The 25,282-nt window shown below is 41.3% G+C and overlaps 1 protein-coding gene, 1 long non-coding RNA gene and 1 pseudogene across 2 annotated transcripts; all 3 read left to right on the top strand.

Moving 5' to 3' along the window:
* The first annotated feature begins 3,802 nt into the window (after window positions 1-3,802).
* Window positions 3,803-5,063, top strand: LOC135249486 (uncharacterized). Its single transcript, XR_010328703.1, has 2 exons — window positions 3,803-3,977; window positions 4,015-5,063. It is a non-coding gene; the product is annotated as an uncharacterized LOC135249486 (long non-coding RNA).
* A 4,718-nt stretch (window positions 5,064-9,781) lies between these two features.
* LOC135247650 (ORM1-like protein 3) lies at window positions 9,782-16,736 on the top strand. The gene is made up of 4 exons (XM_064321360.1): window positions 9,782-10,134; window positions 10,889-11,079; window positions 11,995-12,146; window positions 13,961-16,736. Exons 2-4 carry the CDS (start codon window positions 10,906-10,908, stop codon window positions 14,094-14,096), a joined length of 462 nt encoding a protein of 153 aa, XP_064177430.1. The 5' UTR covers window positions 9,782-10,134; window positions 10,889-10,905; the 3' UTR covers window positions 14,097-16,736.
* Window positions 16,737-17,516: 780 nt separating this feature from the next.
* On the top strand, window positions 17,517-24,888 carry LOC135242623 (uncharacterized; annotated as a pseudogene).
* Window positions 24,889-25,282: the final 394 nt, after the last annotated feature.

Here is a 25,282-nt window from a genome sequence, read left to right as displayed (position 1 = left end):
TTATGATTGGCTGGCACTACAGCCAGGGCCATCATTGGATGTTCCCAGTGGTTGATTCAGACAAAAGCCAAGGCAGAGACAAAATTCATAGCTGGTTTACGTGTCTAAGTAGTATCACTTCTCCTTTACAAATGGATGTTGTTCCAGCCAGTCTTGGAGAGACAAAAAAAGTATGTGAAATCAAGACCTAGAAATAAACAGAGTGAAGAGAATACATGACTAGGAAGGAGAAGAGGAAATGAAGGACAGGAAGTGGTGATACATAGGATAGTAGAGAGTGAGACGAACAAGAGAAGAGAGGGTGGCAGAAGAAGAGGGGTGGACAGACAGGAGAGAAGAACAAGAGGACGGATCAAGGAGGAGATGGTAAAAATAGACCGAGGATATAACAGGAGATGGTAGTGCAGACAGCAGAAGATAAGTAGACTGGTGTGTAATTCAGAACTGTACACAGGAGAAAGGTGATGAGACAGATAACAGGGGTGGTTGATATAGAGGTCTTTGAGCCTGTCCTAGGGACTACAGGCAAAGTCTGGGAGAAAATCAATTAGCCAATCAATTAGCTGAATATGAGCGTGGAATGAGATGAGGGAGTGGGTGGGGTATAGGGGGATAGAGGGTTGTTCCAACCCTTGGGTCAAGTGGAACACGCGGAGGGTGACACCAATGGGTAAGTTGGAGGGCGACAGATGGAGACAAAGGCTAGTAGGTGTGCTAGCATTGTGCAGAGGAGTAAACATCGACCATTTCCACATGATAGTGGATAGTTCTGATAAAGGAAGCGTACCTGGAGGCGCTCTGCTATAAGAAGAGAAGCTGGTGATCCTAGCAGGGGGCTCAAAATGAGAGAAACTCACTTACAGACATACAGAAATACAGACACAAAATAACATCACAATGGCTCAATTTGTTAACAGAACATCTCTCAATGGAACAAATCACTGCATCTAACAAAAATCAAACATCAAAATATCATGACACCTTGGCCCCCTTCCTGAAAACTCTGAATCTGCCAGTGAACTAAGACCTCAATTTTCTTTTCTTTTTTAAATTTTTATTTTATTTTTTATTTTTATTTTTATTTTTATTATTAGTGGTAGTAGTAGCAGTAGTATTATTAATTTGCATATTTATGTTGTACATCAGTACCTGTTGAGATTCATTATAAACCTACGGAGTCTGTCTGTCTGTCTCTGTGCAGCTTTTACAGGCAAACTGCAGGTACCTAACCAGAAGAATCTCCACCGAGTAATGAGGAGAAGGATACCCTGCCGATGTAAACTTTGCCTATTGGTGACATTACTTCAATTTATGCATTACTCTATAGAATTCCCAGTAACAGTTAGAACCTGCATGGACCAGACACAATCTGGACCATGAGATACATTACTGCACTATGCTTTTGCTGGAAGTGACCCAGGGAGGCATCTGCATTTCCCTCTTGATCATCGGGTTTCCAATGTGCATTTTAACTTTTCAATACTAAAATATGGCCAGAACTGCAGTTTGCAAAGTGATTCAGGTACATCAGAGTTTCTGTCACGTTCCTTATCAAGCTGGGATTTCATCCAGTCGGGCCTAATTATTTTCTGACATAGACATATTTCTCAATGGGTACAGAAACAAGTAACATTGCTGCCACCTGAGCTTTTGAACTCATGTTTCTGATTATATTCTTTCATTTATCCCCACTATTAATAAACATTAAATACTCAAGTGTGTCTGGGTGTTTTTTTAAGTCTCTGTACAGATACTAGTGAGTATTTACTCAAGGTTTTTAAATTCAGTCCTGGGATTACCTGCTTTGTTGCTATTTTTGTTTTTCACTTTCAAAAGCTTTCTAGTGTAACCAAGGTGTATATTGGTGTACAAGGTGCCTCGGTGTAATGCTGCAGATTGTTTTAGATTATACGTTAATCAAATATTGACGTTATTATTAATGTTCTGTGAAGTTGTTGCCTCAGTATCAAATAACAAAGGCCAAGGAGTTTGACTTGATTTTTCACACATCCATTAAGTAGATGGCTTCTTCATGGCTGATTTACAAATACTTCACACTCAATGTCCCCCCACTCTTTATCTAAGAATTATTTGTCAGTGAAGTATGTGTATGAGTGTCACATGGTCTCATAGTGTATTGTTTGACTTTAGTGGAAGCAAAAAAGTGCATGTGTCAGGCATTGAAATTTTCTTTGAATTGTCATTTTTAATTTTGTTAAAAAAATAAGGAACATGAATGAACTTTGCAATGTAGCTAGCCTGATTCAAGACTTGTTAAATCAGAAAAAATACAGGAATTAAAAAAAAAAATTTAATTAATTTTTATTTATTTTTTTGACCACTGAAATGATAAATCTCTATTAGCAACATAATAGTTAATTTTATTTCTTAATTAGCAAGGAACAAGAGAACGAAATGTAACATCCTTCAAGCTTTTTGAAAATATTCTGTTTGCTGAAATAACATTACATGTGGCCAATCGACTTTGTAAAAATATGTTTTTTTAATACCTGTGCATACTGAAATTGGCGAATGTTATTTGCTGAAGTAGATGTTGACCAATAGCTAGAATTTATAATTGCATGTATGGAGCAGTTGTTTTGTATATCGTCATGATGGTAAGCAAAGTCAAGAAAAGGGGACAAAAGATAAAGAAGTTAAGGAAGAAACACAAATAACTCAAGGTCAGAGTTACTGTATATTGTGTGACTGTATAAAGCACTATCTGAATGATTACTCTGTGTTTATAAGGGCTGAATGTCTGTGGTTTTTACACTTAATTCTTTGGGAATCTTATTGTTGTATAGGTAGCGATTCTCATTGTTACATGGGATATGTCCTGCCAACCTATCGCTTTGCAGATGACTCTTATTGCATTTTTTTTGTTTAACAGAATCAAATACAAGTGGTGTGTTGGAGAAATTACTTGCAGTTACCTCTAGTGAGCATAACATGCAACTAAGCAGAATTAATTTAACTCTAACTAGGTCCTACTATTTCAGCTTGATTGAACTATGAAATAGCAACACAAGAACCTGAATTAATTCAAGCTGAAATGAAATTGCATCGAAATAATTCTACTGTCTCCCAGTGCCCTAGCCTGTGTCCATGCTAACTGAAATTAACACATGATTTGGAGAGAAAGTGCCCCAAGTACTAGTCTGGGGTCATTTTTCCATAGCAACCTGCATGCATATTGATCATCTTTGAAACCGTCCTACTGTATGATCATGAAAAATCAAGTATGCATGATTAACAGTGTTATCAGTGAAAATAGTATTTGACAAAAGAAAATCTTTTTGCTGAATTGCTGTCAGAAGAGCATAAAAGAATTAAGTTTTGAATACCCTTCAGAAATGTGGTTATATCGCTTTGATTACATGTCTGTTCTCAAAAGAAAAACCAATATGCTAACTCTGCAGCTGACAGTAGAAGCCACAAAATCAACCATCTTACTTCGGTGGTAACCTGGTTACCTGAGTTTTCCTGGATTTCCATAGAAAGTCCAGATGGTTGCCCAGGCAACATGAAAAACACCCCGGAAATATGCTATCCATTTGAAAAGGTTGATTTTACTGAAGCCATTCACATTAACAACTCTACTGCTCTAGGATACAACTACATTTTTTCAACCTCCTCTCCCATAAACTGATTCCCCCAGAGTTCAATGGCATTTTATACTGCCAGAAGTGTCCCTTTAACCTTTAGTGTTGCTATCAGGCCTGAGACTCCACAGAGACTTCCACATCCTCCTCTTCTTATCCAATCATGGACTACTGGTGGTCAGCGGCGGTTTTAGTGATTTGGAGGCCCCATCAAAGACCAATGTGAGGCCCTTCTCCATTTTGCTTAACGCAATAATAGCTAGTGAACAAAAACTATTTGGAGGCAGCTCTTTTCAGTTAACAAAGCCACAGAACTAAAGGACAGACCCAAATGAGAATTCTAACTGAAGAACTTCAAATGACCTTTAGTCAGTTAGAAGAAGACGATATGGCAAGAAAAAGATTATAGTATAAGTATATAATCTTTAATTCTTTCAAGACAAAAGTATAGTACATGCTTTTTGATAAAGCATTTGAACATCCACTATTCTCTAGGGGTAAAAGTTCCGGTCCGAGCAGGTGTCTGGTTTGTGGTGGGCTGCTGGTTTCTGCCGGTGTTGCCTCTGACACTTTCCTCCCACACTGTAGCTGGTTCACCGCAACCAGCAGAGACAGAAGTTGTAGTATTAGGGAGGGCAAAACGGAGCTTTAGAATGTCGCCAGCAGTGTATGCGCGTGAGCTTGACAATACATTTCTCACAGAAAAGGTCTTGCGACAAGGTTTTTTCGCCTTTTTTAGTTCATTGCAGTGGGGATAGAAGTGACTATAATTAAGTGGTACTGTGCTGTTAGCCTTTATTGATTGCCGTACAAGGTTAATGTGAAGTAGCTAGCACAATCTGACAGTACTAACTCATAAAAATGTACTTTAAATGGTACTTGATCAATCGAACGGTAAATGTGAAAAACATTCGATTATAGTCAGCGGCACCGACATTTTCAGTCACACTCTCAATAAACTGCAAAAGTCCCAGTAGAAGATTGCATCTTTAAAAGTTATATATTTTCTGAAACATTATCGATTCTGCTTGGCCATAGTGAGTGAAACTAGGCGATCTGAGCATACAGTCGCTATGTAAATTACGTCAAAAGGATTCAGCCTTGTTGTTTGTTGTTGTGAATGAATCTTTTTAGTAAACTGATTCTACTGATTCAGTACACTAAAAAGAACTGTTTTGCCCATCACTATCTCAAATACACTTTGAAAACGCTTCATGGTAACAAAGATAGTGACTCTCCGCCTCTGATGGCAACTCAAATTTCTACGTCATTGATTAGGCGAAAATGCAGGAAGGTCAAGGTGGAATAGTCCATTAAATGTGAAATGTGGGTGATAATAAATATTGGCAAATATAGATATTTAATTGGATAAGCCCACATTTACATGTGGATAGATTTATTTTTATCTATTACAGATTATCATTTGTTTGGAGTGACAAGGAAGGAGAAATGTTTTATGTTTATAATGTTTTATAAAAAAAAAAAAAAAAAGGGAACAAATTCACGAGGCCCCTTTGGCGGACGAGGCCCCAAGCAATTGCCTACCTATGACCTATGGTAAAACCGCCTATGCTGGTGGTGGCCAGAAGATCTCATTGGAGCATTCCCTTAGCCCTTTGGAACCCTTGCTGAATATGTTTACAAGCTCTCAGTGTCTTTGTCAGTTCTGAGCTTTAAAGGGGAATTACACTTTAAAACACATATGGGCTTATTTTATTTCTAATTGTATTATTATTTCTAATTTTCTTCTAATGAATGTGTCAACCTTCATTTTTCGATTAGTTATTTCGTTTTGTTAATATTTTACGATGCTTTGTTGCTTACCTCTAGGTCCTTGTTTCTAACGTTAGACATTTAAAATGAAATAACTAATCGAAAAATGAAGGTCGACACATTCATTAGAAGAACAATATAAACATAATAAGCCCATATATGTTTGAAAGTGCAATTCCCCTTTAAATATAGCAAAAAATATTTTTGAATTCCACAGTTTTGTTGATCCTCTGTATGGTAAATGTTCTGCTTCCTGGTTGGTGAAAATATAAGCCTGACTGCTGTTTTAATCATGGTAGCCTGCTTTGTGTGGCACATTTGTTTTAGCATCCGCACTGTTTCTGACAGCTCATAATTTAGCCTGCTTCTTCTGCTGTTTCTCTGTGAAGAGGGAATTTATGAAAGAGCCTTGAAAAACTGATAGACTGGTTCACTGTTTCTGCCAAGTGATCACATAATGTACTGCACATTTGTTGGTGACTTCAGACAAGACAGACTATTCATTGTTGGGGATTAATTTGTATTTTAGTGTCATTCATGATGAATGCATTCAATTTAACCATACAGTCACAAATAATTCCGTCGTAGAGACTGCCCTAGAAAAAATTATACTCTGGAAGTTTTTTTTTCTTAATTCATGGTTATACTTCAAGTGCTAGACAAAACAAAATCAAAAAAAAAAAAAATCAAACCAAATATCATTTCTGGTGGGTCAGTGCAGAGACAATGCAGAAAGTGCATAATATATCACTATTGTGCATTCTGTTTATTTCCCTATATAAAAAATTAAAAGATTCCACTCCCTATATATACTGTTTGAGAGCCATGTGTACTTTGCGTGTCTGACTTACACTGGGAATCCCAGCAAGTCTTCAGGATTATACATATAGAATCTTAGCTGAGGGGTTCTGTCTGTTTTTCCTCGTATTTATCATTATTGTAATTTCAATGAAGAGCATTTCAGTATAACCTAAATAAAACAGAGTGTTCAATAGATACTGAAACATAAAATGTAGGTACTCTTGTAAATTTTATTATACTGCACTCTTGCCAACTGAGACTTGCACACTCAGTATTATTTGCGCATCCCCCCTCCCTTCTTTTTTTTCTGGAACTACACTGAACGGTACATGGAAATGTGCAAGTGTGGGAATATACAGAACAGAATAGGGACAGTATGCATTTCTCCACGTGTAATACAGAAAAGTGTGCCGTGTTACATTATTCTCAACTTTGAATGAGACTCTGCTACTTTCTCCCAGAACCTGCCTTGTTTGTCATGTTCTTTTAACATATATGCATCATGAAGGTCATAACCGAAAACCCACGTCTGTTCGTGCAGAATTCTTATGACCCATCAGTCTGGTCGCATTTGGTATGGAACAGGGCCTTACACTTTGGATGAGAGGACAACATATTCTGGGATGCTGCACTCTCCCACAATGTTAATATGATGTACTGCCTCATGAATCCAACAGTGAAAGCTGAAGTTCTGCCCCCCAAAGGGATATTGCCATTGACTGTAAACAGTGGAAGAGAGAACTGGAAGCTTATTTCTCTGACCCATTTAAGATGGGACCACTTGCACTGATTAAATAACCCTGCTGAATTTGTTCAGTTCTGTACCCCTTCAGCTCCCGTGGCAATCCTTCCATTAAATAATTGTGTTATTGCCTTTCAGCAGTGTCAGGAAATGCAGGGAATGTGGGAGAAACTTTGTGTCACTTGGGCCGTCATCTGTTATGCTCAAAAGCAATACTGTAACTGTGAGTTAGTATATTTTTCACAAATGCTTAAGTATGGGCAAGTGCAATTGTATTATATTTTCCCCCTTAGGGGAAAGTTAGGCCTACACATGGATGCAAACAATACTTATTCCATATTGTGTATGGATACACTAACAAGTTCTATGGTTCTTTTGTTGATGGTGTCAAACAAGCAAGGATTAATTAAGAATGTTTATTTTCTGAATCCAGCGGTTCCAACAATCTGTCACATAACGGGTAGGGAGGACCCAAACGCAGAGTAAGGAAAGACAAACTCAAAAAGGGAAAATTAGCAAAGGCCACGATGGGCAAAAACACAAACTCCAAAATATCTAAGAAAACAGAAAACAAGAGGAACTCAAAAACACGGGCAGGGCAGGGCAGGGCAGGGCAGGGCAGGGCAGGGCAGGGCAGGGCAGGGCAGGGCAGGGCAGAACACAGGCAGGCAGAGTACACGGGTAAGTACATATGGTCAGAGACAAACGCAAGGAACCAGCACCTGAGTCAAGGGGACAAAGAACTTAAATAGACAGGGGTAACAAGACACAGGTGAACTCAAAGAACAATCAAACCGGAGGGAAGGGAAAACGAGAGGCAGGTGGGGACGATGATTAAATAACGAGACAATAATAAAATAATTGAAAGCAATAATACAATTAACCAACAGGGGAACGAGCAGGACACAAAACAAAAGTGCTGCCATCTGGCGGCCCAACAGGGAAAACAGACAGAAACACAGAACCATGACACAATCAATGTCCTTGTTGAGATGTTCAGCACTCTGAATATTGAACCAAGTGATATTGCATGCTAGAACCACTCACTTAACCTACATGTAAAATATATTTTATGTGATTTCATTTAATAATTATTATTTAAAATGAGAATTATCAATTAAATCGCCAAATTCATTGATAGGTCAGCCTATAGTGCACTGGTGGAATCAACCAACAAGTCAAAACAAGCTCTATACCAGGATTTAAGATTAAATAATTGAATTCAATAAGTAGCAGTCAATTATAATGAATTGAAAACATACATTCTTTATTGAATGCAGGCACACAACTTCTAAATTACACAACAGATGACATACATCAAAACATTAAACAACTAATCTAGAAATACCAGGAGAGAGAGAGAGAGAGAGAGAGAGAGAGAGAGAGAGAGAGAGAAAAAATGGATCGGCCAGACCTTGCCAAAGTATCACCCACTTCCAGTATAAGCGCCACAAGGAAACCAGCTAAAAGCATGCAACCAAGGAACCACCGCCAAAATAAAAAGAGGAAAACTTCTTCTTCAAGGCTCCGACACCAATGCAATACAACAACCTTTTTCTTGTGGCAATCTTAAATACCTTACCCAAAATGGCTTGAGGATGTTTTGCCCTGATTGGGTGATGCTGAGTTAAGGTGTAGGATAGAAGGGAAGGGGGTCAGTCTAATTTATGACAAGGACTGGCCTACCTAAAGATTGCATTCAAACTTAAAGAGGACACGGGAAAGGGAAATGTTAGGCATGTAGGGTCTCCGACCCCTGATATGGTGTCCTGTGTCATCTGGTTTGTCTCTTCGGAGGGGGAGAGACCCATAGATTGTCTGCCTAGATTAGGGTATCAGTGGATTTTATATTGCCCCAATCACATTTGCTTTGATGCCTGTGACAGGGAGGCCAGGCCATATTCTTATTCACTGATTCCCTCTCTAAGGCCAAAATATAAACACTACATATCCTACAATGGACTTAAAACTTCAAACTAGCCTGGAGACACTCCAGCCCTAAATACTTTTAGATGCTCGATAGTGCTTTTGGTCTCCTTTTGGTCTCTTTCAGTAACAGTACAGCATGTGTGCACTAACAGAGCGGTTACTATGGATATGTGAATAATTTAAGTGCAGAGGCACCCGTTGATGTAACTACAGCAGTTGCAGGAAAGAAATACACAGAATGCCATCAGAACACCAACACACACAGAAAATCTGAATGAAGGGAGGAATTAGACATTCAGATAAATTCACAGAAGATGTTCTCAAGTGGGCATGCATACAATCATCATTCAATCTCAGATTATGTACTAAAATGTTTTTAAAACACAACACTATTGGTAATGTGTCATAACCCATGTTAACCCATTTTAGTAAAGCAATCTTTGGGTCCAACTCAATGTTCACCCCTAAGTCAAATATCTGATTCAGGTGTTTAAATGGGAAAATACAATTATGCATGCAAGAGACATGTCTGGACGGTGCATAGCCAAGTACAACTGTCTATTTGTTCTATTTTTGTCATGCAGTACCTTTCTGGCAATTTGGTAATTTTAAATGTCATGAATTGTCTTTATGTAGTCAATCCATATTCCGTGTAGAACGTGCTCTTGTTGTATTGTGACGTCTATCCACCGGGGAATGAAACTATATTGCGAGGTCAATTCCAAATAAAGGAAGATGCGGAAATCTGCGCAGATTCTACGCAGAATTGATTCTCGTGTATTTTATACACTGCATGCATGACGTAAAATTGGGCGTGACATTTTGAACCTCCACGCAACACACAGCGCACTTGCCTCTTATTAGTCAAAAAAGTACCCTGTGATATGATTGAACCTATCAGAGAAGAATGTGATTATTTTTTCTTAATCGATTGTATCCGTCCAGTGTTGTGTATTCGGTAAATCATGATGATCCTCGTTGAGCTTTAGTCGTATCTTCAGCACCAGGTTTTTGCAGAAGAAACAAAGTGGCTGGGAGGGCAAGATGGATGTGCTTTTCGCGCGAATGTAAATCCCAATAAAACACGAACAAATACAAAGATCTACAAGAGGACTCGGAACACAAGAACTGGACTGAATGCATTTAAGTTTAACACTCTAGGATCGATGTAAATAGACACAAGAAAGACAATTTCTTGTTGATAGGAAAAAGTGTTTAGCCTTGGCTACTTTTTATTGGAAAACTCAGTGAGTCGTCAGTGAGATTCGCAAGTTCATTTCTTCTGTAAGTATGATGATCAGTTTATTTTGAAACGTAGCCTGTATTTGTTATCCCCTAGAATGTATAATTGGTAAAGTAAGCAATTATCTTCTGTTAAATAATTTGACAGATAACGGAAACTGCGTGAAACCGTATACTCTTCATATGCAAATAAAGCACTTTAATCGGTTGTAACGGAATCATATATACCTTTTTATAGCAGCTGATACGTGGAAACGCTGCTGTAAACGTATACGCTATTGATTGTGAGAAGTATTAATAACACATAGCCTTTACAAACTAGTATGTTTTTAAAAGTGGGTTTCTGTCACCACATTTCTCACTGTGGAGTTGAAAAAAAGTTTACATTAGTTAGGTTTGTAAGGTTTGCTTTTGTTCCATAATTTACTTCATTGGTAGATACATGTGATAACTGTGTTTAGCATTCAAATTAATGCACAGCGTAGGCTATCTGGAATTATGGTATCAGTTCTACAGCTGCATTATGTTCACAGTACATTGTACTGCTCATTTGTAAGTGAACAGTAGCCTACTGATTTTGCCTGGACCTGGAGTCAACATAACCATATCTAGATGTAGAAGATTGCAGAGAATTTAAATTCACATCTGGCACGTTGTCCCTGACTCCTGGAACTTGTTTCAGTGTCCACTGCCTGGGCGGGAATAGCTTAGATGGCAGCGGGAACTGGTTAGGAGTTGTGCCAGTCATGGTGTGCATATATGTTTGAACTGATGTGAGTTATTGTGGTTATCTCAGGTGTTCATGTTGCCAGGATGAATGTGGGCACAGCGCACAGCGAGGTGAACCCCAACACACAGGTGATGAACAGCAGGGGCATGTGGCTCTCGTATGTTCTGGGCATCGGCCTGCTGCACGTCATTCTGCTCAGCATTCCCTTTGCTAGCGTGCCAGTGGTCTGGACCCTCACCAACCTCATCCACAACATGGTGAGTGGGGGGGCGGGGTCTGGGGGGGGGGGGGGGTGTGTGACAGCTAGGCCCAGGAGAGAAATGTAAGTGTGGGGAGCAATGAAATTACTTTAACACAGCTAACACAACATTCTTAACACATTTCATTACACTACCAATGTATTAAAGCCTGGTGGAGTTCTGGCCTAGCTAGAGTCTACTGAGCCATCTATGTTTCATATACTGTTTGTAACACAATGTATGAATAACATGTATTGTACATGTGTAAACTAACTGCTTAAAGCATAAGCATAGTTTTTAATTATTCTGTCACTAGTTGGAGTTATACTGACTTATGCAGTATCCTAGTGAGCAAAAGCCAGAATCTAGGCGTCTTGAGGAGTGGAAATCTAGGTTGAGAGATGTTCAGACAGAAACGGACTAAGCTAATGCCAGTATTGCTCAGATTTTACATCCTAGTCGGTTAGAAAACTTTCATTTTTCAACCAAATATAGCCAGGTTTTCAACTCCAGCTTAGATGGCATTTCACCAACTTTTCCACCACAAAATGTGGGCCATCAGTTGAATAGGCCTGGTGTATTCTTCCTATATAAGTCCAAGTGCAGAGATGAAGTATTGTGAAGAAAAGGAAAAAGAATGAAAGTAGTAGCTATTATAGGTTCATTTAGATACTTATGTGAATTTTTCCTCTCCATTAACTAGCTTTTTTGTGGAATTTGAGTTGCTGAGTAGAAAACTCCAGTCACAGTTGAGTAACTCCCAAGCACTCTGTTTCAGCTTGCAGCTAAACCTTGTCCAAAAAGGATCAAAGTTTGTCTGTGATGAGAATCAAACTGGCTTTCTTGGCACTGTGACAGCCTGTCAGCCTGTTACATTGTCTTTCACCCTTGATCCCTTTCCCTGATGTTGAGCACTGTGTGTTTCTGGTGTAGTGCATGTACATCTTTCTGCACACGGTGAAAGGGACCCCTTTTGAGACTCCGGACCAAGGCAAGGCACGCCTCCTCACACACTGGGAGCAAATGGATTACGGCATTCAGTTCACCGCCTCACGCAAGTTTCTCACCATCACACCCATCGTCCTGTGAGTGACATAGTATGCCTTTCCCTCCCACACTGACACTTCTCTTGTTTTAGGCCCTTTCTCATGTGTCCATGGCCCCACTGCCCTGTAACTCTCTACAACTGCTCCCCTGGGCCATACATCCATCAGCATGTAATATACCCCAGCTCAATCTCCACCCACACAGCCCAGTGAATGATGGAGCCCTCTGTGTTTCAGATAGATTCTAGCTCCTGGCATTAAAGGCATACTATGCAGGATTTCTTAAAGCCTTGCTGTGGTCCTGTGTTTACAATCAAAGAAGTCTCCTCTGTCTTCAACCATGCCTACTCACCCCGAGTACCCGGCCGAGTAACTGATACGCAGATTCATTATAAATTAATGGTAAATTTCTTCCATCAATTATTCGGACCAGACATTACATTGTCTGGCCCTGACCACGAACTGGACATGTACAAATAATTTGAAAACCGGATATTCCGATCAAAAACCGGACATCTAGCAACTCTAGCTGGATAGCTAGAGGTAACGCTACTTCCAGATTCAACAGAAAACAAGCCAACACCATCAGCTTTTCATCCCTTTGGCGAATTTCAGCTGACACCACTGAGGAAAAGCAATTCCTAGGTTAACTCTAGTTCTTGAACGAGCTTGGTCAGGTTGTCTTCTTGCTTTGCTGTATTTGAGTTGTATTTGGAATAAGGATGGTTTTACTTATCCTGGTTTGGTTGTTATGTGTAGGACATCCCACTAGATCCACGTCTCAGCCAGTCTACTGAGCTTCACACCCCATTGCTGTGGGTATTGCGTCATGTTCGTACTCTCTTCAACAACCTCAGCATAGCCAGCTTTCAACTCAGCTACAAGTCAAAAATAATTTTTCCACACTACCGGCTTGGTAGTACTGCAGATGAGTTAGCTCTGATTGGATGGGAGAGGCATATCTTTCTCTGGTGGCCTGTAGGCTCTTGTAGGATATGAGTATGCATCAGAAGTAAAATTCCTTGCTTTAGGATGCATGCTTTAGGCTATTGTCTGTTGCTGTAGTATTTAAGACATCCTCCTTGAGGTTCCCGCAAGGAACACAAGCACTTCGTCACATTCCAGGAAATAGCAAACAGGTGACAATGTGTCACCACTGCAACCGCAGAAATCTGGTCCGGGACTGTCCAGTTCAAAAGTACAGATCATTGAGTGCTCATTTGCAGTCACCTTCTTCTGGCCTTAATGAACAACAGGTTTTGATTAATGAAAAACTAAATCTCTGCCCTTTGTCCTTCTCAGTAGAGCCAGTTGAACCTTGCTGTGCCAGTTGCCGTTGCTTAAGTCAACACACTGCAGAGGGCATGATGGTTTGTCATATTAAACCCTTCAAAATTCACTGCTTGTCAGCGGCAGATGGTGACTCAGAGCTCCTGCAGTAACTGCTCGCAAGAGGAGCCCTATTTAGAAGCACTTATACCATACACTTTGTCACTTTTTTCTCAGCTCCACAGAAATCTCATGAGAGCTCTCTCACACTCGTTTCTTTTCATGCTAAGTGATGCCATTGTGCTTCACTGGGCGGCAGCGCAGCGTAATGTTTAGTAAACTGGTCTTTCTACGCTAAGGCTGTAGGTATGATTCCCAGATGGGTCGCTGCTGCTGTACCTTTGAGCCAGGTACTTAACTTGACTGACTTCAGTAAATATCTGGTTATATTAGTGTATTTTATGTAAAAACGTAAGCTGTGTAAGTCCATCTAGATACTAGCGGTGCTAAATGCCTAAAATGTAAATGGTGAATTTGACGTTGCGTCTTAAGAATGAAGTGGTTGTTGTCTTCTCTTTCTGTAGGTACTTCCTCACCAGCTTCTACACAAAGTATGACAGAGTCCACTTTGTCGTCAACACCGTCTCCCTGCTGACCGTGCTCATTCCCAAGCTTCCCCAGCTACACGGAGTACGGCTCTTCGGCATCAACCAGTACTGACACCTGAATGAGGGATCGGCATAGCTGCCCTCCCTCATGCTGCTGCCCAGCTCTGCCCTGCTACCCCCCTCCCCCAACACATCAGCCTACTGATGTCTTGTGGCTTGAGTGGAACTAAGCAGTTGTGATCTCCCTAGCGGTAGAGTTCGATCACCCCACTGCAAATGGTTTGAGGAGCTTGATGGCGGCACTCTTTTGATCTGCTTAGAGTCTTGCGCCCTTTCTAGAAATTGGATGTGTTGTGTGTAATTTATTTGCGCTGCATTTTTTGGGTTGCCAAGGGAACTGCAAGGAGCTGAGACAGGGTGGTGAGGGGCAGAGGTTGTGGGGGATGGGGTGTTGAAAATACCCCTTAATAATACCTTTTCCTGTCTGCAGTCAGGGACTACTGTAGCTTAACTTCAAAAATATTGTTAATCATTTGCAACACAGAAAGACTTGGCAACAGTCAAGCCAGAGAGAATTTCTACAATATTTATTTTCTAATACCTAAACACCTAAGTGGTATTTCCTTTCTCCTCCACCAGGAGGCACTGTCTGTTTTCCATTTATTTTCCTGCCTGATGATTCCTGTATGATTTCTTTCCTCTGGACCAGACTCTATACTTCTTGTGTCTAATTCTTGTAAGTGTGACTGCCTGTTTCTGTCATGAGTCATGCTCATATGAACAGTTGATTCATCCCAGGGAGCCTGGGTGGGTGCCTAGCTCTTCTGTGGATGCACAATTGTAGAATTTTGATAGTGGGTACAACATTTTCATGACTGTTTTAGGAGTGTAAAATTTCTGTTGCCATTTTACAGTACCAGGCCCTCCCCCTGTTCTCTGCGGTGATGAAACGAGGCTAAACGGGATCATTTGGTACTTTATCTGACCACTTGGCAGGTGGTTTATTCTTAGCCCTGGATTCTAATCTTTTCAGTGAAGCAGCTGACAGCATTGAATTCAAGGAACCATGAGATCACATATATATGGAATGTTCTTTTAAAATAGACAACTGCATCTGCCCTGCTTGGCTCCTCAGCAAACTCTCTGTTCCGATGAATTACTGTCTGTAACTACAGAGCAACCTCCACACCATGCTTCAGTATCAATCAGACTATTCCACATGGTCTGCATTGCGTACTGTAAGTATGTGGGGCTGCGTACTCCATTTGGCACCATGTACTTTTGAGACACATTGTGGGATTACAACAAAAAGCCATTTTGGGAAGGGTTGAGTTCACACTTACCTCTGCAGGGCTCTGCCTTCCTGGAATAAGGACAGAGTGTCCCTGACATCAGCATTTCTCCTGTGTGCTGTAAGCTGAGAGCTGTGTTGAATATATTGCTTACACTCTGGGCTCACCTGCATTATGTCTACTTGGCTACTGATAGTGGGGGAGGAGGGCAGGGCATGGATGAACTGGGGTAAATTATAAAAGATACAGAACACAAGCTGATGCACTCTTTGGATTTGTGGACATAGAAAGCTCTGTTGAATAATGTATATTCAAATAGGAATCCACGATGCTTGTGGTGTTTTGACAAATGGAATCACACAGCATGCACACAAATGAAAAGTAGGATGATAAAAAGAAAATAGGAAGAAAACAATACGCAAACCAGGATGGTTTTGAATGGACATTTTGACCTAATAAAACTGGTGGACTTTCGTGTGGAAACCTACATGAGGTCAAAGGTTATTTATGCAAGTACAGTTTGTGAAAGTTGGCAAATATGTGAGTGCTGTGTTTCACAGTGCAGTCGATATCAAAGTAGCACTAATGTTCATATGAACCCAAGCTAGGCCACACTGGCTTTAAAAAAGGCACAGCCAGAGACAGTGGATAGAACTAAATAGAGGAGACATGCTTGTAATTGGCTATGAAAATACGTTTGTGGTAAGGGTCAGAGTCTATTAGTGGAATAGGTTTTTTAAAATATGTACTTACTGCTGAAAAAATGATGTTTGTGACCATCATTTATGTGGATTTATTTCTGCTGATTTGAGTCTGACCCAAGTTTTTTAATTTATATTAACCACACTGTAAGGAATTGTGTATATCAACAATGGCTGTAAATGGTTAGATTAGGACAGGTTCCTTGCATTTTTATCTTTTTTTCAGTGAAAGCAATATTATGTAGCAAAAAGAAGCATGCATATATGCTGATATAGTACTTTGTAATATCGCTGGAGTGTGACCGAAAGTACTTTTTTTTTTTTGTTACTGAAATGCGAATTACACTATGTTGTTGGACCTTTTTTTAAAAAATGACAGTGCTGCAGGTTAGACAGCACCACATCATCAGCCTGGCTCTATACTTCAGTAACCTCTGACTGCTTTCTGCTCTGCTCCAGCCCAGGCACAGGTCTGTCTCTTGACTGAGAAACAATAAAAAATTGAGGCTAAAACACAAAGACTAAAAACTGATGGAGCACTTCAACTACCTGTCTTCTACCTGAATCACCAGGGCAACAATCCAATGTCTAAACATAACAGTATTTGCTCTAAAAAGCACAGACTCAAATGAAATGTTACTGTTATTGGGTAAAATGGTGTCAAGTGGATTACAATACTTTGGAGCACTGTATATTTCCAAATTGATCCGCATACCTGCATATTTGTAGGCAGTTCTGCAATAAAACAACTGGGTAGTATATGTGGTTTTGCTGCTCCTTTAATTAGATGCGCTTCTTGTACAGGAGCCCAGTAGGACTCAAGTGGATAGTGATTTGTAGAAAATTAACAAGAGTGAGAGGACTGCTCTAATTTTTGACAATATGGGTTGGGTTTTTTGGAGGGTTGGAGTTATAGGGTTACATCCAGGTTTGCCAGTCTTTTTCAAATTCCAGGGAGACTCAGGCTCCAAGAATTAAGAAGCAAGTGTAATGTTTGGAACTGTCACACTGATGGGCAGCCACAAAACAGTCAGGCAGTTTTCACGTTGAATGTGGAAGTTATACATATACCATTTCAGCTTTGTGACAAGAGGGATGCTGGGATGTGGCCAAACCCTGGGTTTCACTACCAGACTACCTTCAGACATGAGGAAATTAGGGGAAGAACAAACAAACGTCTTTGTAGAACAAACCAAAGGTTGTGGTGAAATGGCTCATAAAACATTTGGAGATCTCTCATTGCTGGAATTTCACCACTTCCAGTTTGCTGTACTGTTTTTAAAGGGTAACATCACTGATGATAGTCCATTTTATACATTGTTTCTTCCCTTGGAGTTCAGCAGGACTGCATAGGAGCAATGTTCTTGGTGGTGAAGTTATGCTCTTAAGAAGACAATATTGTGCCATCAGTGCATGTAGCCTATTTCACACTCAAATGAATGAGTGGTACCTGCTAGCTCCCTGAAAGTCATTGTTTCTAATGTTAGTACAATCCTGAATCATTCACATGATAACATTGAAATGCTGAGACTGAAAATCATGAGATTGGATTGGTATGTAGTGGCCAATCAGTGCCAAAATCACTCAGCGAGGGGGGTACCCTGTACCACTGCCAAGTTTCACAGGTCTCACTCATGTGATTAGGCCAAAACAGGGCACAGGAGGAAAAAATAATGGCAGCCAGTTCAAGAGGTCAGCAACACAGAAGATACAGATTTATGTTCCAAATGAGGAAACTGAACACAACAGCAGGTTTTAGATTTCTAAATGGCAAAAGTGATTTTTGATTACTTTATTTGAAAAATTTTGCTCTATAGCACCACCACACGATTCAATTGAGTCAATACTTTTTTATTTTGGCATTGGATGTGAGTGCCACTATAGCTGCCAAATTTAATACATTTCTGTTGAACTATTTGGGAGTTATTAGTATTTTTGTGATAAGCCACGCCCATGTTGCTATTCACTACATTCATCCAGATTTTATTGTACCAAAATTCTGTATAGGTTGTGGACTATGGAGGCTTTCATACAATGTAATTTTTGTAGAAGTATTTTTCAAAAAATGCATTTTTGAATATCCTGCGATAGATAGCCTGTCTAGGGTGTATTACTCTCTCTCGCCCAATGCACGCTGGGATAGACTCCAGAACCCCCCGCAAGCCTTCTCAGCGGGTATAGATAATGGATGGATGCATTTGGGAAATATTAAGCATTGTGGCCATGATGGATTGAGGCACATTTGTCCTCCAGACAGAGACATGTATGTGGATATAGAGCTCATGGTAGTAGTTCAGAGTGAGGAATAAGCTCAATGGTTTGATGAATTACTGTAGCGCCTCCTATTGGCCAATTCTCACCATTGCTAGTACCTGCGATGTTTGGACTCCTTAATATTTTTTTCAGTTAAAGCTAATTAAGATTTGGGGGTTCTTAATTAGCCTGAACCAATAACTTATCAGAAATGTATCTTCAGATGCCACAGAGATGTAAAACTTTGTAGCACAGATTTGGTATAATTATTCTTTCATTAATGAGGCCTGTGCAGTGCCTGTTAGCAGCTTTTCCCACTTCATTTTTCAAAGCAGTTGCATCCAAAGCCCTGCTTATGAACTGAGAAAGCAACACAGGATGGTGATCACTTTTAGAGCGGTGTCTGTGTAGGATGAGCACCCCAGTCGGACGGACACAACGGCATCAGACCCAGGCAACGAACAAACGACTATGAGCAAGCAGTGTGTATGAACGATCGCGGCTTGAAGATCCACCAAGCGAGGATGAAGTGCCTGGTGGGGGAAGGAGCATCATCTCCCTGCTGTGCGTCGAGGCGAAGGTCTTCTTCAGCGCCATTTCCAAGCGGATATGCACCTACCTGGCAAAGAATACCTACATCGACACTTCAGTCCAGAAGGGTAGCGTTTCAGGGATGCCAGGCTGTCTGGAGCACACCGGTGTGGTGACACAGCTCATCAGGGAGGCCAGAGAGAACAAGGGCAACCTGTCAGTGTTGTGGCTCGACCTGGCAAATGCATATAGCTCCATTCCACACAAGCTGGTGCAGCTAACACTAACCAAACATCACGTCCCCAGCAGAATCAGAGACCTCGTCACTGATTACTGCAGCAACTTCAGGATGAGGGTCTCTTCAGGAGCAATTACATCAAGCTGGCACAAGGTGGAGATCGGCATCATCACAGGGTGCACTATCTCTGTGACACTGTTCTCTCTAGCTATGAACATGCTCACTAAGTCTGCTGAACCGGAGTGCAGAGGACCCAGAATGAATTCCGCTCAACAGCAATCTGATGGGTGGTTGCCGTTGAGCGGAATTCATTCTGGGCCCTCTGCACTCCGGCGTTCATGGATGACCTCACAGTCACCACAGAATCAGTCCCAGGCTGCCGGTGGATTCTGCAGGGGCTTGAAAAGCTGGTGGAGTGGGCCCGGATGCATTTCAAACCAGCCAAATCTAGATCTATGGTGCTGAGGAAAGGGAAGGTGGAGGACAAGTTCCGGTTCAAGATTGCAGGCACAGCCATCCCAACCATCACAGAGAAGCCAGTCAAGAGCTTAGGGAAGGTTTTTGACAGCTCTCTGAGGGACACAACATCCATCCAGTCGACCTGCACCGAGTTGGATAGCTGGCTGAAGGCTGTGGACAAGTCTGGCCTACCTGGGAAATTCAAAACCTGGGTTTATCAGCATAGCATTCTTCCCAGAATCCTGTGGACCCTCCTCGTCTATGCAGTTCCGATCACGACAGTCATGACCTTAGAGAGGAGGGTCAGCAACCACCTCAGGAGATGGCTGGGGCTGCCAAAGAGCCTGAGCAGCATCGCACTCTGCGGCCCCCACAACAAACTGCAACTATCCTTCAAATCCTTGGAGGAGGAATTCAAGGTAACAAGAGCCAGAGAAGTGGTACAGTACAGGGACTCAAATGATCCGAAGGTGGCCAAAGCAGGGATCCAAGTGAGGACTGGCAGGAAGTGGAGGGCACAGGAAGCAGAGGCAAGGCTGTGTCACAAGAGGCTGGTGGGAGTGGTCACACGAGGCCAAGCTGGGCTAGGATCCTTTCCAACTCCCCAAATGAACACCATCAGAGGGAAGAAAAGGCACCGCCTAGTTCAGGAGAAGGTGAGAGCAGCAGTGGAGGAGACAAGAACCTGCAAGGCGGTGGGAATGAAGCAACAGGGGGCTTGGACTAGATGGGAAAATGCGGTTGAGAGGAAAGTGACCTGGGCTGAGCTTTGGAAAGCCGAGCCACACCGCATCAAATTTCTCATCCAGGCAGTGTATGATGTGCTTCCAAGCCCATCAAATCTGCACACATGGGGCAAAGCAGAGTCACCAGCATGCCCACTGTGCTCCAAGCGAGGAACCCTGGAGCACATCCTCAGCTGCTGCACAAAGGCACTTGGAGAGGGACGGTACTGATGGAGGCATGATCAGGTCCTGAAGACCATCGCTGAAGCCATCAGCGCAGGAGTTGAGTGGGCGAAGCGGTCCCGACCCTCCAAGCAGACCATCGTCTTTGTCAGAGCTGGGGAGCAGCCAAAACCCACCAGAAGAACTTCTGCAGGCATCCTGACCTCTGCACGGGACTGGCAACTGTTGGTGGACCTTGAACGGCAGCTGAAGTTCCTAAACCATATCGCAGCAACCATCCTGCAACCAGACATTGTTCTTGTGTCTGAGTCCACCAAGCAAGCTGTGCTGTTGGAGCTGACAGTCCCATGGGAAGATCGCTTGGAAGAGGCCTTTGAAAGGAAGCTCTCCAAGTACGCGGGACTGGTCAGCAAATGTCAGCAGGCTGGGTGGAGAGCGAGGTGTCTCCCAGTGGAGGTTGGATGCAGGGGATTTGCAGCCCGTTCTTTAGCCAGAGCCTTCAGCAATTTGGGCATCGAGGGAGAGAGGAAGAGGAGAGCCATCTGCAGTACCACCGATGCGGCAGAGAGGGCTTCAAGATGGCTGTGGCTCAAAAGAGGAGAGCCATGGGGTCATAAGTAGCTAGCCACCTGGACACAAACTGGGGTCTGATCAGCCCCGGCTGGGTCACCTGGAGGAGGGTGTATGATGTTGAAAGACCCAAAACACTCGATGATTCCAGGAACATCACTGAAGATGTGTCCAGATGCATCAGCAGATGTATGTACACAGCTAGGAGTGTGACTTTCATCATTAACACAGAAAGCTTGTATGTCCCAAGCTGATCACGACACCTGCCAGAGTGTTCGGTGCAGGGACATTAGAAACAAAAATTAATTACAGTAATAAATGAATCATTTAATGAATAATGACCTACCTCTAAATTAATGTACAGATCATTATTCATTTATGTACTGCACATATGTATTATCCCTGAATTACATTATGGTGAATATAAAACTTCTGTATGAATTAAGTCACACAAAGTACATAAGATCATATATCCTCCTGGGTAATGTTTTATTGGGGAAAAATTGAATTGCTCTGCCAAGATGGTATTATGATGGTGTAAAGTGGTGTTTTTGTCTATTTGTAGATTTCTCTTGTCAGTAAGGGTTTAGCTAGGGCCCTCCAAGACTACAAGAATGTAACTTTGGTTACTCAAGGAGAAGTTGCAGAATGTTCAAAATTACATGTAAGGTAAACCAGAAAGAGAAGTGAAATGAAGTTGTGGCAAACACGCCTGCCACAGGCCACCGAAGTGGCTTTTCTTGGGGCCCTCCAGCACAGAGACACAGGGAGAAGATGTTCCAACAGTCCAGATTTTATTAACGAGGGTTTGGCAAGATGTTAACGCCAAGGAGCAGATGTTAAAACAGTCATGACCGAAGCTCTCCTGTGTGGGTGGGGATGGCAGATTTAACCTGTGCGCAGTGATTACCTCACTACGCACAGGTGCAGCCACTCCTGTTCCTGGGTCCAATTAGCCTGGCCAATTATCTCATTCTTAACCAATTATCCAATTGGCCAGGTCTAATTAGCTTGACCCAGGGCAGGTGTGGCTGCTTAAACCAGCCATCCCCACACCACAGAAGTGAATGAGTCTTGAAAACCAAAGTTCTGCAGTTTGAAAGACTTACATCATTCAGGATTTAAACAGTTAACCTAAATATACATTTAGTCAGTAATTCCAAAACCCAGGCAGACCTTGTCTGATTATGGATAAACAAAAGTAGCAATCTTGAAATATATTTGTTTGTCTTGAAAACACTATTAAAGAAGGAATTAGATTTTACCATGATTCACTGAAAAGTTGTTACGATTAGGGCTGATGTCACTGTCTTTCAGTTAGAAAGATTTATAAAGTACAAAAGTTTGAAAATATTTTTCTTGCGCCTTTGTACATTATTGTAAAAATTACAATAAAGTTCAGTATTTAAGTATTTAAAAGTCAGTATTCATGTAATTCAGTATTGTCTTGTGTGTGTGTGCATGCGCACGTGTGTGTGTGTGTGTTTGCGTGAGCATGTGTGTGCATCTGTGTGTCTGTGTATGCATCTGTGTGTGCATCTGTGTGTCTGTGTATGCATCTGTGTGTGCATTTTGTATTGTGCAGTGTGTGTGGAAGAGAGGAAAAACAAACTTGTGGTCACTACATGACAGGAGAGCTGAAAAATCTGTTTCAACTAATATTCTGAACAATTTTTACTTTCCTTTGGTTGTAATTATGTTGTGTTGCAATTCCCAGGAATTTGTAGTGACTTCCAAATTCATGTTGCCCTTGGCACTCTGTCAGTTGTCTTTAGTGGATATCATTTTTGCATTTGGTGTCAGGTAATGATGTCAAAATAACACAACATATTGTCTTGTAGGTCATTTGTTGTTGTCACAGGAGTTGTCAACTCAAGTTTGGTTGCCTATTGAAGTCCCAACCTACTTCAAGAACAGTTTGCAGACACTCAGAACTCGACTTTTATGGTAATGAACCTCTTAGCGCAAAGCCCCTAGTGGTCGACACGCCGGCGTGCTGAGATTACTGAACTCAGACATTTGGTGCTACTGCAACCAAAGTATGAGTTAAAAACAGAAACTATGGAGTGAATTTAGTGCCAATATTATTTACACGTGTTTCACAATTCACACGTTTTATGCATCACAAAACTACAAATCCTGTTTTACAAATCTGAAACTACAATTACAAAATACAAATCTCAAGCTGTGGACACACAAAAATACAAATAATTTTGGCACTATATTTTCGTGTAGTAATGGAAGAAAAAAAAACACATGTATGCACCAATCAGAGTTATGGTACCTACAGCCAATCAGAGGAAGAGGAGCTCACAACCTATCAGTGAGCAGCAAGGAATAGCCTTTTGTGGCCCATACCAAGTGGCCAAAATCAGACTTCATTTTTGAAGCTCACTTCCTGGTCTTGTTAAGAGACGTCCACGGTCCACTGCGAAGTCAGAAAATGCAGACATCCCATTTCGTTGTGATTTCATTATGGTGGGTGCTATTTACAGCTGCACTGATCCACCATAAAATAATCCTCCTCTGAAGTTTTTTCGGTAGCCAAGTCATTTTTACTATTTCATTTAGCCTACTTCACCAAATATTTAGTTGGCAGAAAGTGTAATCAGCTAACGCTTATTTGCTATTGGGTAGTCAAGTATGCTAAAACAGTTCGCAACTTCGGCTACCAAGCCATTTGACTAGCAAGCTAGCTAACTAACCCTAGCCGGCAAATAGTTTTGCTGATAGACCTATCTGACATCGTTTTCTGGAGCAAAACAGAAGCGGATAGAACTGTCATTGATTTACTGTCTCTGTCTCCATCTACTGAACATAGATAAGATTTCATCATTGCCATGTAAGTATTACTGCTCAAAATATTTCGGTTATATACGTTATTTTAGAAATTGAGTGTCTTTAAATAGGTTAGTGGTATTATGTAATGTGGATATTTCACACTGTAATGTATGCGTTAGTTAGTAGTGTAATAGTTTTTGTGAGGCTGTTGTAGTCTGTAATTCCCGGTCACTTGTCTCCCCAGTACTGTCTCTGTGTCTGTGATCCCTGAGCTGCTTCACTCCCCTGTACTTGTGTGATTTCACTATTCGGGTGGTTCCGGGTTTTCGTGGTTTCCCCCCCTTCCTTCCAGTCTCGTTTTTACTTACTTCCTACTTAATTCTAGTTTTACTAATTTCTACTAATCCTTACTAACTTATAGATTGTAAAGTACTAACCTCATTAATATACTAACATGTGAATATTACTAATGGACTAACACACACTAGTTTTGGGTTTTTGATAGTTTAGATCACTATACTAATACATTAACCAGTCTCCCCTTTTCCATGCTGCGCTGTAGCTCCGCCCCTTTTCTTTCTACCCTGCTGTAACGCTGAGTTCTGCAATTGCCTGCACCTGTCTCTTGCTCTGACTGCACCAATCTCTCTCTGCACGCGTTTGTACCTGCTCACCCAGGCCGTCTATTATCATTGTGGTCTATGTGATTCCAGTCCGCATTTTGTCAGTCCCCTGTCACTTAATTAGTTTTCCTAATGATCTTCACCTGGATGTTGATTGTTACTCCTCCCTCACTCACTTAACCCCTCCTTGATTGTTATCTTCCCCAGTGTATAAATGTCAGTCTTTTCCACCTGTTCAGTGTCAGAACGTTGATTGAATTCATTGTGCCGATTGTTAGTAAGCCTTTGTCTATCGAGATTCCTGCGACACCCCTTTGTACGACTTCGAGTTTGCCTGCCCCGTTTGGTTTTGTTTGCTTCTGGTTTGACCTTCGCTTTGCCTAGACTTCTCTTTTGCCTGTCCCTTTGTACCTTCGCCATTCTGATCTCCTGGTTTTTGATTTTTTGCCTGTTTTTTCACTATTCTTTTGGAAACCCGATTTGGCACCGTCCTCTCTCTCATTACCTGGCTTCGAACCTCGGACTGAATAAAGACAACGTTTTTTGGATTTCCCTGGTCTGCGTGTGGGTCCTTACACAGAACATCACAGAGGCATACAACAGTAATGAGGAAAGTGTTGAAACATTGCCAAAACGTGGTGGACAGCTGAAAATTGTTTTCATATCGTCCCATTCCCATACAAGAAAACATAGGAGTGTACAGAGTATAGAAATACATACAAGAGTTAATTATTACACATTTAGGTACTGTGCAGCATTGTGTGACTATTTTTGCATTATGTTTAAATTATATCTATGTTTCATCTTAAACCTTCATAAGGGGCTCATATGCTTTACAATGGACAAAGCATTATATTCCTTTTTGGAGAGATTTTGGATTTGTTTCTGGACCCTTAGCTATTTTAGACCAGTGTTAACAATTTAGACATTTTGGGTAGATTT

This window comes from Anguilla rostrata, chromosome 2 (genome assembly GCF_018555375.3).
Source record: "Anguilla rostrata isolate EN2019 chromosome 2, ASM1855537v3, whole genome shotgun sequence".
In the NCBI taxonomy this organism is placed as follows: Eukaryota; Metazoa; Chordata; class Actinopteri; order Anguilliformes; family Anguillidae; genus Anguilla; species Anguilla rostrata.
Note: the sequence above shows the minus strand (reverse complement) of the source record. Positions and strands in the feature narration are given on the sequence as shown.

Coding starts and splice junctions, on each gene's coding strand:
- LOC135247650 (XM_064321360.1), top strand. CDS start 10,906: ATGAATGTGGGCACAGCGCACAGCGAGGTGAACCCCAACACACAGGTG. Junction 11,080..11,994: donor CCAACCTCATCCACAACATG/GTGAGTGGGGGG, acceptor TTTCTGGTGTAG/TGCATGTACATCTTTCTGCA. Junction 12,147..13,960: donor ACCATCACACCCATCGTCCT/GTGAGTGACATA, acceptor CTCTTTCTGTAG/GTACTTCCTCACCAGCTTCT.